Below are 13,572 nucleotides of genomic sequence, written 5' to 3'. Positions count from 1 at the left end.
TTGGAGAGTACTAGCAGGGCTTGTTCAGTAGTCCTGCCCGGTCGTCCACCGAATTGAGTATCCGGTAGCAAGCCGTGCTTCTCGGCGAGGTATGACAGTCGTCGAGCTATAACTGCCTCAAGAAGCTTTCCGAGAGTGTTGAGGAGCGAGATCGGGCGGTACGCCCCAGGGATCGAGTAGTCCGGCTTCCCTGGTTTCCGTAGTACTACGATCTTTGCTCCCCGCCATCGTTTCGGGTGGTGCCCTAGTTCGACTGATGCTGTGAAAATTCTGGTGATGAGTTTTCCCAGATGCTTCCATAGGTGTTTCCACACAAGCGTCGGTAGACCGTCCTCGCCTGGTGCCGTAGAGCTTTTAGCTGCTTTAAGAGACCGATGAATTTCCAGTTCCGTGATAGGTGGCCACGGTAGCTCCAGCGGGGTCTCGACTGGTGGGTCTTCATGCGGTTGGTCCATCTTAGGGAAGAAAGTGTCTAGGAATGCCCGTGCTTTGTCCTCGTTCTCTACCAGTATGTTGGAATCGACCTGCAAGGCTGGGACACTGCCCCAGGTTTCTCGCGGTTTCATGTAGGTAGCAGCTTTCCATAGCCTTCCTTCCCCAGCTCCGTCCAGGAAATGTTTCCAGTGTGACCTTTTGGCTTTTTCAATAGTGCGGGTCCAGGTCCGACGCTTTTGCTGCATCTCTTGGAAGAAGGTCACCGAGTGTGCATGGTCTCGCCCATATTCCGCACAGCTCTCTTGCCATTTCCGACGCAAGCGGTTGACCTCGGTCTGTTGGACTTTGAGGTCTGGCGTGAACCAGCGTTTGGAATAGGGAGACGGGCGTCGGTTTGGAGTGTGGGTCTCTACGGCGGATGCCGTGATTTCCGTGAGCCGTTCAACTATCTTGTCTAGAGCTGGTCTCGTTTTGATCTCTTTCCATGGGCCCATTCGCAGGAGCACTTCGGCTCCGATCTTGTCCCAGTCTGCTCGTTCATACGCTTTCCTTGTCTTAGCGGTGGGCTTGTGGTAGGATTTAAGGCTCCACTCCGAATATGTTGCTCGGTGGTCCGACCCGTAGTTCTCGTGGTAAAGATGACATCTAATAAGCAGGTCCGGTCGGTCCGTAACCGTCTGGTCAATAGTGGTGCTTTTTCCTGGGTCATTAAGGGGCCAAAAGGTCGCTGTGCCTCGAGGAAGGCAAGTTTGTAGCTTATGCTCTTGGAAGAATGTGATGAGTTCGCATGCGTCCTCAATAAATCTTGGTTGAATATGGTTGCCGCCCCACATTGGGTGATGACGGTTGAAATCTCCTGATAGGATGACGTTTATAGGCCTCCGATCGTCCTGTCGGGCGGCTGAAATTGTGTTTTGAATTGCTGTGAGCATGGGTTCTGCCGATCCTTCATCGGGGGCGTATAACGGGACAGAAGGGAGGTAAACGGAGAAAAGGAGAGTCTGGGAGTCGGCAGTCCAGATCTTGATGGCGGAAATGTCTGGGTGGTCGCACCGAATCTGCCGGTGCGAGGAAGTTGAGAGGTTGCGGTTAACATATACCAGGCTGCGAAACCGAACAGCGTCCGTGTCGACGGTTGGTCGGTATAGCCGCCAGGCACTGTGATTGACGTGTGTGTGATAGCTAGTGATAGACGGTTCCTGGATCAAGAGAATATCCAGGTTCTGACTTTGGTGGTCGTTGATAAGAGCTTCCATTCCCGGCCCCGATTTCATGATATTCAACTGTAGCACGCGAAGGTTCGTTTCTAACATTGAGGGGAGTTGGAAGTCGCGGGGTTAGGGCACTGTCGATCGCCGGTTGGGTGTTCGCCTCTGCAATCAAGGCATCGGGCCCGGACGCCTGGCGGGCATCGTTGCCGCTCGTGCGGGCCTGCACAGTGTCCGCATCGCGGTGTTTCCTTGCACGACCACGCTAGGTGTCCGAATCGTTGACATCGGAAGCATCTCTTTTTCTTGATCTCGCGGCGTTCTACGCTGCCGATGTATCTCTGGCCGACGACCAGCCCGTTGTTAAGGATGTATTCGGCTCCATCCGCAGAGTCGAACCAGATACCAAGGGAGGCAAACTTTCCTAGCATCTTATCCTTTCTTTTGAGCCATGCCACTTCTTCTATGTGGAAGCCTCGTTCCCCCAGGTCGTTATCTTCCATAATCTTCTCGATGGCATGAGCGTTCGCATTCTCCAAGTCGAAATCCTCTGTCGGGGTACGGTGCACGACGACGCCGAACCGTGGTTTCACCAGCTTCGTGCTGTTTCCTAGTTCATTTAACCATTCGGTGTTGTTGCGGGCCGCTTCGGCCGACTCTAGGTCCTTAAACCGAATCACATAGCCCGTTTTAGTGGTGCCGATCCCAGCCACCTGGGCGTCTTGGGTCGGTGGAGCGTTCAGCAGCGCGGTGCGGATGTGGGTGTTGGCGGCGTCTGTGGGGAGATAGCGGCCAAAGGTGTTTCCATTGCTATTGTCGTTGTCTGTCGGGTCCACAAAGGTTCGCTGGGTGCTAATGCGGACGCAGTTCTGGTCTTTGATGGTGCGATCGGGGTTTGGTTGGGGAGAAGCATTAATGCCATTAGCCGCTACCGCAGCCCACGATCTAGGCGGCGATGCTTGTGCGGTGGCTTCGATTTGAGTTCGCAGAGCTCTGACTTCCTCGTGGAGCTTCTCGTTCTGATCACGAAGGACATTCTGGTCGTGCTTGACCTCTTCGATCTCGGCCTTGGTGGATTCGATCAGCGCAGTTTGGCGGTGGATGATTAACTTCAGGTTGTCGATGAGCTGCCGGACCTCCTTGGTCGTCACCCGCCCATTATTGTCTTCGGTGCTGGCAAACTCAGGGTTCGAGCGTGCCACGGTGGTGATTTCATTCCCATGTCGAGGGCTCCTTCTCTTGCGAGGCACAATCGACGGTTCGAAGTTTTCGAGCGTGAAAAGCGCTGCCCCTCGTTGAGTATTTGTGGGAGGGGGTTCGGGCCCTCCCGGGGGTGGGTCCGCCATCGGTCCGGGGTTAGCTCCCGCTCGGCGCACAACCACAACAGTGTTATATCGAAGATAATATCAACCACCACGTTCTTCGCAGTGATTTCGATTTCCGTATCGCTTGAGCTACCGCACGCTCTCAGTCTCCAGTCTGATGGTGTCGACCTTCTACAGTCGCGGTGGTACAGTCCTTCCGGAAACCGGTGTCACCACCTACACTGTTCAATTGTTTCTCGAACCCCAATGCCAAGAAGCGCTAGTCTACTTTTAGCATAGTCAATAATTCGCGCCGTTTCTAGGCCTTTGTACCGCAAGAACCGGATAAACTCCATGACCACGCCCTGTGTAAATTACATGTCCTTGCTATACAGCTGCTACCTCGCTGCCCCATGTCCACTTTACTCACGTCCCCAAACCGTCTTCGTTGACAACTGATCATTACGCTAGTAGCGTAATGACCCATGGCACCGAATCTAGCTCAGTCTACGCTCGAGCTTATAAGCAGTGGTGATCTTACCACATCCCAGATGGCTGAAGCCGCTGGCTGCAGCAAGCGCGCAATCATCAGAATTCGCTCGAATTTGCGGCTGTTCGGGAGTATCAAATCCCTTTCCCTCAAAGGTGGACAGCCACGAAGCATGACGCCGACCATGCTAGAAGCCCTGTGTGAGCACCTGCTTGAAAAGCCAGATTTATACCTTTACGAGATGGAACTTTTCCTGCTGGATGAATTCGAAGTACCTATACCTAAGTCCACCATTAGGGATGCTCTTCATCGCCGCGGATGTTCCAAAAAGACAGCTCGACAAAGAGCAAAAGAGCGAAATGCAGATTTGCGTGACGAATATTCTCATTCAATCTCAGACTTTTGCTCATACCACCTCGTCTATATGGACGAATCTAGGTGTGATAAGCGGATAGGGTTCAGAAGAACAGGCTAATCTCCCCTCGGTACAACACCTGTCCAAGTGTCGAAATTTCATCGCGATCATCGGTATCAGATACTCCCTGCCTATGCTCAAGATGGAATCTTGCTCTCTCGCGTATTCCGAGGATCGACGGATGCCTCGTTCTTTGAAGATTTTATTAAAGAACTTCTGCAGAATTGTGGGAAATACCCTGAGCCTAAGTTTGGTCTCATTATGGACAATGCGTCTTTTCATCGTTCCGAGAGGATTGGGCAAATGTGCATTGAAAAGGGAGGCAAGCTGGTGTATTTACCACCGTATTCACCAGACCTGAACCCGATTGAAGAGTTCTTTGCCGAGCTAAAGGCATTCCTCCGGCGGCATTGGCAATCTTATGAAGACAACCCTGACCAGGGATTCGATACCTTCCTCGGGTGGTGTGTTGACATTGTGGGAGCAAGGGTGCAAAGTGCAAAGGTCATTTTCGACACGCAGGTCTCAACATTGAAGAGACATAGTGCCAATATATTGTACATAAAATTCATGATAACCCTGATTGCTAGCTGATGTCATTTCTTGACGTACGATACAGAGATTCTTGCCCGAGATCCGCAGAGCAAATATTCGTTTCACAGCAGCAGCCAAACCTGAATACAAACCGTTGGTGTTAAAAGCCAGCCACTAAGTCTTGGACTCAATGTATATTCCAAGTTCATTGAACCCTCTTCTCTCACGGCCATCTCCATGTGCCGAAGAATGTTCTCCATGAATAGCAGTAGTTATTTCCAAAAGCGAAGCCTAGATAACTTTCCTCTGCGGGGCTTTTGCGATTGAATTACTGCCTTTAATCGATTTGCAACTCGTCGGGTCTGGTGATGGTTCTGCCCGAGTGCCTTCTCGTAGCCTGCCAGTGCTCGCTGGAACATCTCCTCCGCCTCCATTAGCCTGCCCTGTATATTATAGAGCTCCCCAAGGTTGTTGACTGTATCGAGGGTAGACGTGTGATCTAGACCCAGTGCCTTCTCGTAGCCTGCAAGTGCTCGCTGGAACATCTCCTCCGCCTCCTTCAGCTTGCCCTGATCAGAATACAGAAGACCAAGGCTGTTGACTGTCATGAGGGTGGACGTGTGATCTGGACCCAGTGCCTTCTCGTAGCCTGCCAGTGCTCGCTGGTACATCTCCTCCGCCTCCTTTAGCCTTCCCTGTACACGGTAGAGCTCCCCAAGATTGTTGACTGTCATGAGGGTGGACGTGTGATCTAGACCCAGTGCCTTCTCACAGCCTGCCAGTGCTCGCTGGTACATCTCCTCCGCCCCCTTTAGCTTGCCCTGGTTATAGTAGAGACGACCAAGGTTGTTGACTGTCATGAGGGTGGACGTGTGATCTGGACCCAGTGCCTTCTCACAGCCTGCCAGTGCTCGCTGGTACATCTCCTCCGCCTCCTTTAGCTTGCCCTGTACACAGTAGAGATTCCCAAGGTTGTTGACTGTATCGAGGGTGGACGTATGATCTGGACCTAGTGCCTTCCGACAGCCTGCCAGTGCTCGTTGGTACATCTCCCCCGCCTCCTTCAGCTTCCCCTGATCATAGTAGAGAGTTCCAAGGTTGTGGACTGTAACGAGGGTGGACGTGTGATCTGGACCAAGTGCCTTCTCACAGCCTGCCAATGCTCGCTGGTACATCTCCTCCGCCTCCTTCAGCTTCCCCTGATTATAGTAGAGAGTTCCAAGGTTGTTGACTGTATCGAGGGTGGACGTGTGATCTGGACTCAGTGCCTTCTCGTAGCCTGCCAGTGCTCGCTGGAACATCTCCTCCGCCTCCATTAGCCTGCCCTGTATATTATAGAGCTCCCCAAGGTTGTTGACTGTATCGAGGGTAGACGTGTGATCTAGACCCAGTGCCTTCTCGTAGCCTGCAAGTGCTCGCTGGAACATCTCCTCCGCCTCCTTCAGCTTGCCCTGATCAGAATACAGAAGACCAAGGCTGTTGACTGTCATGAGGGTGGACGTGTGATCTGGACCCAGTGCCTTCTCGTAGCCTGCCAGTGCTCGCTGGTACATCTCCTCCGCCTCCTTTAGCCTTCCCTGTACACGGTAGAGCTCCCCAAGATTGTTGACTGTCATGAGGGTGGACGTGTGATCTAGACCCAGTGCCTTCTCACAGCCTGCCAGTGCTCGCTGGTACATCTCCTCCGCCCCCTTTAGCTTGCCCTGGTTATAGTAGAGACGACCAAGGTTGTTGACTGTCATGAGGGTGGACGTGTGATCTGGACCCAGTGCCTTCTCACAGCCTGCCAGTGCTCGCTGGTACATCTCCTCCGCCCCCTTTAGCTTGCCCTGGTTATAGTAGAGACGACCAAGGTCGTTGACTGCCATGAGGGTGGATGTGTGATCTGGACCCAGTGCCTTCTCGTAGCCTGCAAGTGCTCGCTGGAACATCTCCTCCGCCTCCTTCAGCTTGCCCTGATCATAATACAGACGACCAAGGTTGTTGACTGTCGTGAGGGTGGACGTGTGATCTGGACCCAGTGCCTTCTCACAGCCTGCCAGTGCTCGCTGGTTCATCTCTTCCGCCTCCTTCAGTTTGCCCTGTACACGGTAGAGCTCCCCAAGGTTGTTAACTGTACTGAGGGTGGACGTGTGGTCTGGACCCAGTGCCTTCTCGTAGCCTGCAAGTGCTCGCTGGTACATCTCCTCCGCCTCCTTCAGCTTGCCCATATCAGAATACAGAGAACCAAGGTTGTTGACTCTATCAAGAGTGGACGTGTGATCTGGACCCAGTGCCTTCTCGTAGCCTGCAAGTGCTCGCTGGCACATCTCCTCCGCCTCCTTCAGCTTGCCCTGGTTATAGTAGAGAAGACCAAGGTCGTTAATTGACCCTGTAGTCATAATATCGTCGGAAATCCATCCAGCCTTACAAATCTTCCGCATCCACCACGAACATGTGTCTGCATGAGGGAGAAGCCGGCTCTGAAGCATCCAATACCCTCTGGTCGTACTACTGGGCACCGATGACCCGACAATCATTACTGCCAGTCGCAGGAACTCTCTCTTCTCGACGACATTTTGCATGTGTGAGGTCCATTGGTGCACTACCGGGTGCAATGCGTAGCTTCCTGGCACCGACTCCTGAGACTCAATCATTGAGTAGCGGAGCAGTAGCCTCGCCTCACGCAAGAAGTTGACCTCGTTGGATGCAATCTTGCAGAGCCACTTAGGCCACAGTTCTTGGCCGTCTGTAGCCGCTTGCAGTAGGCCGTGCCATAGTTCTTTGTTGTCGAGAAAGGCCCAGAGCCGGAGAAGATTTGCGGCAATCTTGCTTTCCCCTTCAATCGCTTTGAATGATATCATCCAAGTCGTTCCGATGCTTCGCTGGTAATCCACTACTGACGTGCCAGACTTGTCGTCGGATCCGACCAAGTCATCCCACTGCTGCTTATACAACCGAACATACAACGCGGCACCCCGTTCGGTCTCGCGGAGATACGAGGCAGCCTGTGCCAGCGCAAGTGGAAGGCCGTCTAGCAGAGCAAGTAGCTCTCTGCTTGCCTCGTCCATGACTATACTTTCTCAGCTTCAGGCCGAACTCGAACACCGTAAAAGTCTTACCTAGTTCTCGCCCGTACCACTGCCTAAAAATAGCCTTGGCCAGTTCTTTGTCCACTTTTATCAACCGCTTCGAACTCCCAAGCTGCGCTAGCCGCGACGATCGCGTTGTAATTAGCACTGACCCATGGTCGCCAGGCAGATATTGCGTCACGTCGTAAGCGGGTGTCGCGCCGTCTCGTTCGTAGTCTTGGTCGACATTATCGAAAATCAGCAGCCAGTGGACGTTGTCTGGCCGCGCAAGCCAGTTCAAAACATCCGCTACCGCGATATTGCGGTTATCAGGGCTGTCGAGGACAAGATTCCTGCTGCTATCTGGAATCTGACCTTTCGGAATCCTATTTGTGCAGCTAGCGAGGCTCTTTCTCAGTCCGTCTTCCGACCTGCCGTCTAGCCAGAAGATTGAACTGAACGAGGCCTTATGGCGTCGAGCAAAATTGACCGCTAGCTGTGTCTTACCAATACCGCCGAGACCGTAGAGTACAAATATCCGTCGTCGTGTTTGTCGGGAGAGAGGTCGCGGGAGAAGGCACTGCTCTAGCTCGGCCGCGTCGGATGGTCTATCCACAAAGTTATCGGATGCAGGGACACCCTGCAGAGTAAACACTGTTCTATAGGGACCGTGATCTGATCACACGATATCAGCAACTGGAAAAGGCTAGGTCATTATTTAAAAGAGATTCAAAACTAAAGGGAGTCCCACTAACATTCTCGTCCCGCCAGATTGTTTGCGCACGCCTTCATCTGTTTGAATACGGCCTGTAACCCAATGTACCGACTCGTCGCTGCCGCCATCTCCTTCTTCTTCTTCGACTCTTCTAGCCCGATGTGTTCCAGTCCGTGGTCGACGTTGAAGCGATAATATCGCCCTTCATCGTCGAGGCTCGACTTATCGCGCCGGAACTGCTCTCCTGTCTTTTCTGTCTCGGTTGCAAGTTCTTTAAGGGTAGTCCAGATTCCTAAAACGTCATCTCGCACTGGATTCAGTGTGGGCATTCCCGTGCCAATCGACACTAGACACTTGAGCCCGCCCCACAATCGGTCGCCCCACACGTCTTGAGCCTGGTTCCACAGCGCGTAAACGGGATTGTTCGCTCCCAGCGCTCCGTCGACAAATTCCTCGTTGAAGGGACCAATGGTAATAGGATCGAAGAAGGACGTAGCGGCAGACGTCGCGCGGCAGGCCTGCCATATTTTGGTCGAATCCAGCAGGTGGCTGCCGCCACGGGGGTGATCGGTAGCTCGTTAGGCAGACAGTGTCGCTAGTTTGTTTGCTCGTCGCGCAGACGAAGCTAACGGATTATATTAGCGTGCATCAGCTAAAGAGTTAATGTGGACGTACATTTTGCAGCAAGAATCAGGAGAGTCCTTAAGTAGTGTGTCCTGGTCAAATCCGCGGTCTGCTAACATCTGCTTGATTTTTTGCTCGAGCTTGGCCGCGTCGAATCTACCCTGGATCTTCCCTCTGATCGTGACACGATGACTCTTCTTCTCGAATACCTCATCAGACAGGGAAGTGTATTTGTCGATGCACTCATCGACAGTCATGTGCAGGCGACCAAGCATGATCGCTAATAGGCCGCCAGTACTCGTGCCGCCGATCATGTCGAAGTAATCGCAGGGCTTCGGCGGCGACTCGGAATCGACGGTGGCCATGAGCTGCTGAAGGATCATGAGTGAGGATAGACCACGGACGCCGCCGCCATCGAGGGCGAGGAGACGGATTTCGTCGCCAGGCATTGCGAAAGTGTATTCACAAAAGCACGGATGATAGCAGACCAGAAATGGAGATGGCAAGAAAGACTTCAAATATGACGATTCTTTGAAGACAGGCTTCTGGAACCAAACTAGCAATTCCATGATGATATAGCATTGATCACAATGAAACAAGTGGCTGCTATCTACCGAGAATCTTACTGTAAGATTAGCGTTCTCGTATCCTCAAAGTGGAGACCTTAATGGTTGTTTTGCGACTCTTGGAACTTTTGTTTTGGTACAGTATCGCTTTGTCGTCCCGACGAATTACTTTTTCCTGGGGCGGGTATATGCTACCTAAAACTGAACACAATACAAGTATCTTACGCTCATACGGCACTGCTGATTGGGAGCCGTAATATTGCATGGTCTAGCCTTGGCGATCGCCCGGCACAGTGCAATGGTTCGTCATGTCAATACATCAACCACCACCCATCTGAGCCAACTTACCTTGGAAAGCTACCTTCATAGAATCGTCTGGCCTCTCCCGTAGGCTGTGGGCGATCTTCCGACATAGAACACTTTCTGCAAGTTTCCTTAGTCGCCTGCCGTTAAGTGCTGCGGGCAGAATCAGGTCTCGGTCGGTAACTAAATTGCGTAAATCCCAGGTTATTAAGACTGCATTTTTGGTACAAGGGAGATGAACGTTTCTCAACTATTTCCTGGTGATCGGGTGAAGGGCAGATTATATAGATTGCGTGCATTCACCGCCAAGGTAACCGGAGTGGAAGTATATGAAAGAGTCAGTCCCCAAATATGAGGCAGATCAGGTTGGGAGGTATGATCATCGTCAAGAGCAGTGAAAGTTATCCTCTTAAGGCAGTACTGTAGATGCTAACGATGAGCCTAGGAATAGATCTATCGCATGTTAGCTTGCAATAGAAGAGTGCCACGAAGCGTCAAGTCAAAGAAAGCTGTAGCTGACAGGCGAGGTATTGTAAATCACAGCTCCTGCTGTCCGAATAAGCGCCCAGATTGTCGCTCGGACACTCGGTTCGTATAGTTTGCCAAATCCCACTGAGGCCGGCTCCCGCTGTTTGTGTTTGAATGGTTTGCACTTTCATCGAATGTTCTGGCTGCCATGAATCGCTCATACAGTTACTGGACACGAGTCATGGAATAATTTCAGTTAAAAACTGTATATGTGACGATACAGGAATATTGATATTCCGGAGCTATTCTTAATAGTGACTGGTGGGTCTTGGCGTTAGGGTTGGGGAAACAATCAAAGAGTGTAGGCGGCGACACCGGTTTCCGGAAGTACTGTATCCCATGAACCTACTGTAACTGATGGAGTCACAGGAGCTGTACTTCAAGGTACTTTAGTGGTACATGGGATCAATCGAAGTACCGCATCAAGGAACGTTGTGGTCGATATTAAGGCTATATACAGCTGCTGCGTTGTGTACCGAGCGGGAACTAACCCCTGACGGATGGCGGACCCACCCGCGGGAGGGCCCGAGACCCCCTCCCACAAACACGCAAGAAACCATCGCCAGCTTCACGGACGACCTCGAAGCCAGAACTACCGTCGAAAGCCGGAAGCGAACCCGGAGTGGAGATATCTTCGCTCCGTCGGATCCAGCCGGTCGAATCACTACCAAGGAGGTGTGGAAACTGATCAGCACGCTGAAGGACGTCATCCGCCACCAAACTACGACCATCGCTGCTACCCAAAACGAACTCCAGGAGATCAAACACAACCAGAACGTCCTCCAGGAACAAAACGAAAGGCTCCACGAGGAAGTGAAAGCTTTACGGGTGCAGCTCGAAAGCGCCCCAGCAGCGACCGCGACTAAGTCCTGGGCAGCAGTCGCAGCCAATGGCAGCAATGCCACACCCTCGCCGAACCCCCAACAACCCGAGAAAGAGCAAAACTGCGTCCGAATCAGCACCCAGAGAACCTTTGTTGATCCAAGAGACAATGAAGACAGCGACGGGAACGCATTTGGACGATATCTTCCCACCGACGTCGTCAACACCCACATTCGCACTGCATTGCAAAGCGACGATGCAACGCAAGACGCCCAAGTGGCAGGCATTGGCACCACCAAGACCGGCTATCTTATTCGATTCAAAAATATGGAGTCGGCTGAAGCAGCGCGCAATAACACTGGATGGCTACGTAAACTAGGCAACAACACGAAACTGGTCAAACCACGATTCGGCGTTGTAGTCCACCGTACCCCTACCGAGGAATTTGACCTGGAAACAGGGGCCACCCAGGCAGCGGAGAAGATCATCAACGATAATGACTTGGCGGAACTCGGTTTCCACATTGATGAACTGGCCTGGATGAAAGCGAAAGATAAGGCCTTGGGGAAGTTCGCATCGTTGGGAATCTGGTTTGACTCCGCAGACGGAGCAGAACATATGTTACGGAACGGCTTCGTTGTCAACCAGCACTACATTCCTCACGTTGAGAGACGTGAGATCAAGAAAAAAGAGATGTTTTCGGTGCCAACGGTTCGGACACCTAGCATGGGCGTGCAAGGAAACGCCTCGATGCGGACACTGTGCAGGTCAGCACGAGCGTGAACGATGCCCACCGGGAGTGAGAGCGCGGTGCTTGGATTGTAATGGCGAACATCCAACTGGCGATCGACAGTGTCCAGGACCAGCGACCTCCAACCCCGTCAGATGCTAGAGAGAAACCTCCGCATCCTACAGTTGAACATGATGAAATCTGGACCAAGAATGGAGGCACTGATCAATGATACTCAAAGTCAATATCTGGATGTTCTTCTGATCCAGGAGCCCTCCATCACCACGTACCGCACACACGTCAATCACAGCGCCTGGCGACTATATCGGCCTACCGCACAGCTCGACGCTGGTCGGTTTCGCAGCCTGATCTACGTCAACAGACGAATCTCCACCTCCTCGCACCGTCAAATACTATGCGACCACCCAGACGCCGCAGCCATCAAGATATGGACAGCTAACTCTCAAATACTTCTCTTTTCTATCTACATACCGCCAGTACCACTTTTCACCGGCGATGACGCATCAGCGTTGCCAGTCCTCACCGCGATTCAGAGCTCCATCGCAGCTGCCACCCAAAACGAGCAGCGCTCGACCAGTATCATTGTTTCCGGCGACTTCAATCGACACCATCCGATGTGGGGCGGCAATCACATCGCGCCTAGGTTCATCGAAGACGCCAGCGACCTAATCGACTTTTTCCAGGCTCACAACCTCCAAGGCTGCCTCCCCCGAGGCACGGCAACCTACTGGGCCTTGAACAACCCGGGTCAAAACTCAACTATTGATCAGACAGTGACAGACAATCCGAACCTGCTTGTCAAATGTCATCTATACCACGAGAATTACGGATCTGACCACCGCGCCACCTACTCAGAATGGAATTTGCAGCCTCAGACTAAGCCAAGAACTAAAGCGAGGAAAGCGTACGAGCGGGCGGACTGGTCTAAAATTGGCGAGGAAGTAGCTCGTCAAATGTCCCCATGGAGGGAGATTAAGACCCGGCCAACACTCGACCGAGTGGTGGAGGAGCTCACATCAGCGACGGCCCAGGCGGTTGACCGATTCACACCCGACATGCGTCCAACGCCATACTCCAAGAGATGGTTTACCCCCGATCTTAAAGTGCAACAAGTTGAAGTCAATCAACTACGCAGGAGGTGGCAGGCGAGCTGCGCGGAGCTCGGCCGAGACCATGCTAGCACCACGGCTGCCTTTGAGGCTATGCAACAAAAGCGGCGAGCGTGGACCCGGACTATCGAGAAAACCAAAGCAGCACACTGGAGACAATTCCTAGACGAGGCGGGCGAAGGAAAGCTCTGGAAAGCCGCGACCTACATGAAGCCTCGGGAAACATGGGGTTGTACCCCAACATTGCGAGCTGGCTCTGAGGAGATCACCCAGAACGAAGACAAAGCAAAGGCGTTCCTCGATGCGTTCTTCCCCGCAATGAACACACCCGAGCCCATCCCACCAGCCTCGCCACTCCCGGAGCTTCCATGGCACCCAATCACGGAACTTGAGATTGAGCGATCACTCAGGACAGCGAAAGGGACGACAGCGCCAGGGGAGGACAATCTACCAATGTTGGTCTGGAAAAAACTATGGGTACACCTGAAAGCCTTTATCGTCCGCATTTTCACGGCATGTGTAGATTTAGGACACCATCCAAAACAATGGCGCAGCGCGAAGATCATTGTGCTGCGGAAGCCAGGCAAGCCAGACTACTCGCTTCCCGGCGCCTATCGACCAATCTCACTGCTGAACACACTCGGCAAGCTTCTCGAAGCAGTGATAGCGCGACGACTGTCCTATCTGGCAGAAAAGCACGGCCTACTGCCGAACAGCC

General features: G+C 52.7%; 2 protein-coding genes across 2 annotated transcripts; both read right to left on the bottom strand.

The window, feature by feature from the left end:
- Window positions 1–4,658: 4,658 nt before the first annotated feature.
- On the bottom strand, window positions 4,659–7,436 carry N7458_002552 (uncharacterized protein; the record flags this gene model as incomplete). Its single annotated transcript, XM_056905935.1, has 1 exon — window positions 4,659–7,436. One exon carries the CDS (start codon window positions 7,434–7,436, stop codon window positions 4,659–4,661), a length of 2,778 nt encoding a protein of 925 aa, XP_056770042.1.
- Window positions 7,437–8,186: 750 nt separating this feature from the next.
- Window positions 8,187–9,224, bottom strand: N7458_002551 (uncharacterized protein; the record flags this gene model as incomplete). The annotated part of the gene is made up of 2 exons (XM_056905934.1): window positions 8,187–8,700; window positions 8,827–9,224. 2 exons carry the CDS (start codon window positions 9,222–9,224, stop codon window positions 8,187–8,189), a joined length of 912 nt encoding a protein of 303 aa, XP_056770041.1.
- Window positions 9,225–13,572: the final 4,348 nt, after the last annotated feature.

Source organism: Penicillium daleae, assembly GCF_028827525.1.
Source record: "Penicillium daleae strain IBT 16125 chromosome Unknown utg000002l_segment0_segment0, whole genome shotgun sequence".
NCBI lineage: Eukaryota > Fungi > Ascomycota > Eurotiomycetes > Eurotiales > Aspergillaceae > Penicillium > Penicillium daleae.
The sequence above is the reverse complement of the archived record's forward strand: the minus strand, read 5'-3'. Positions and strand labels throughout refer to the sequence as shown.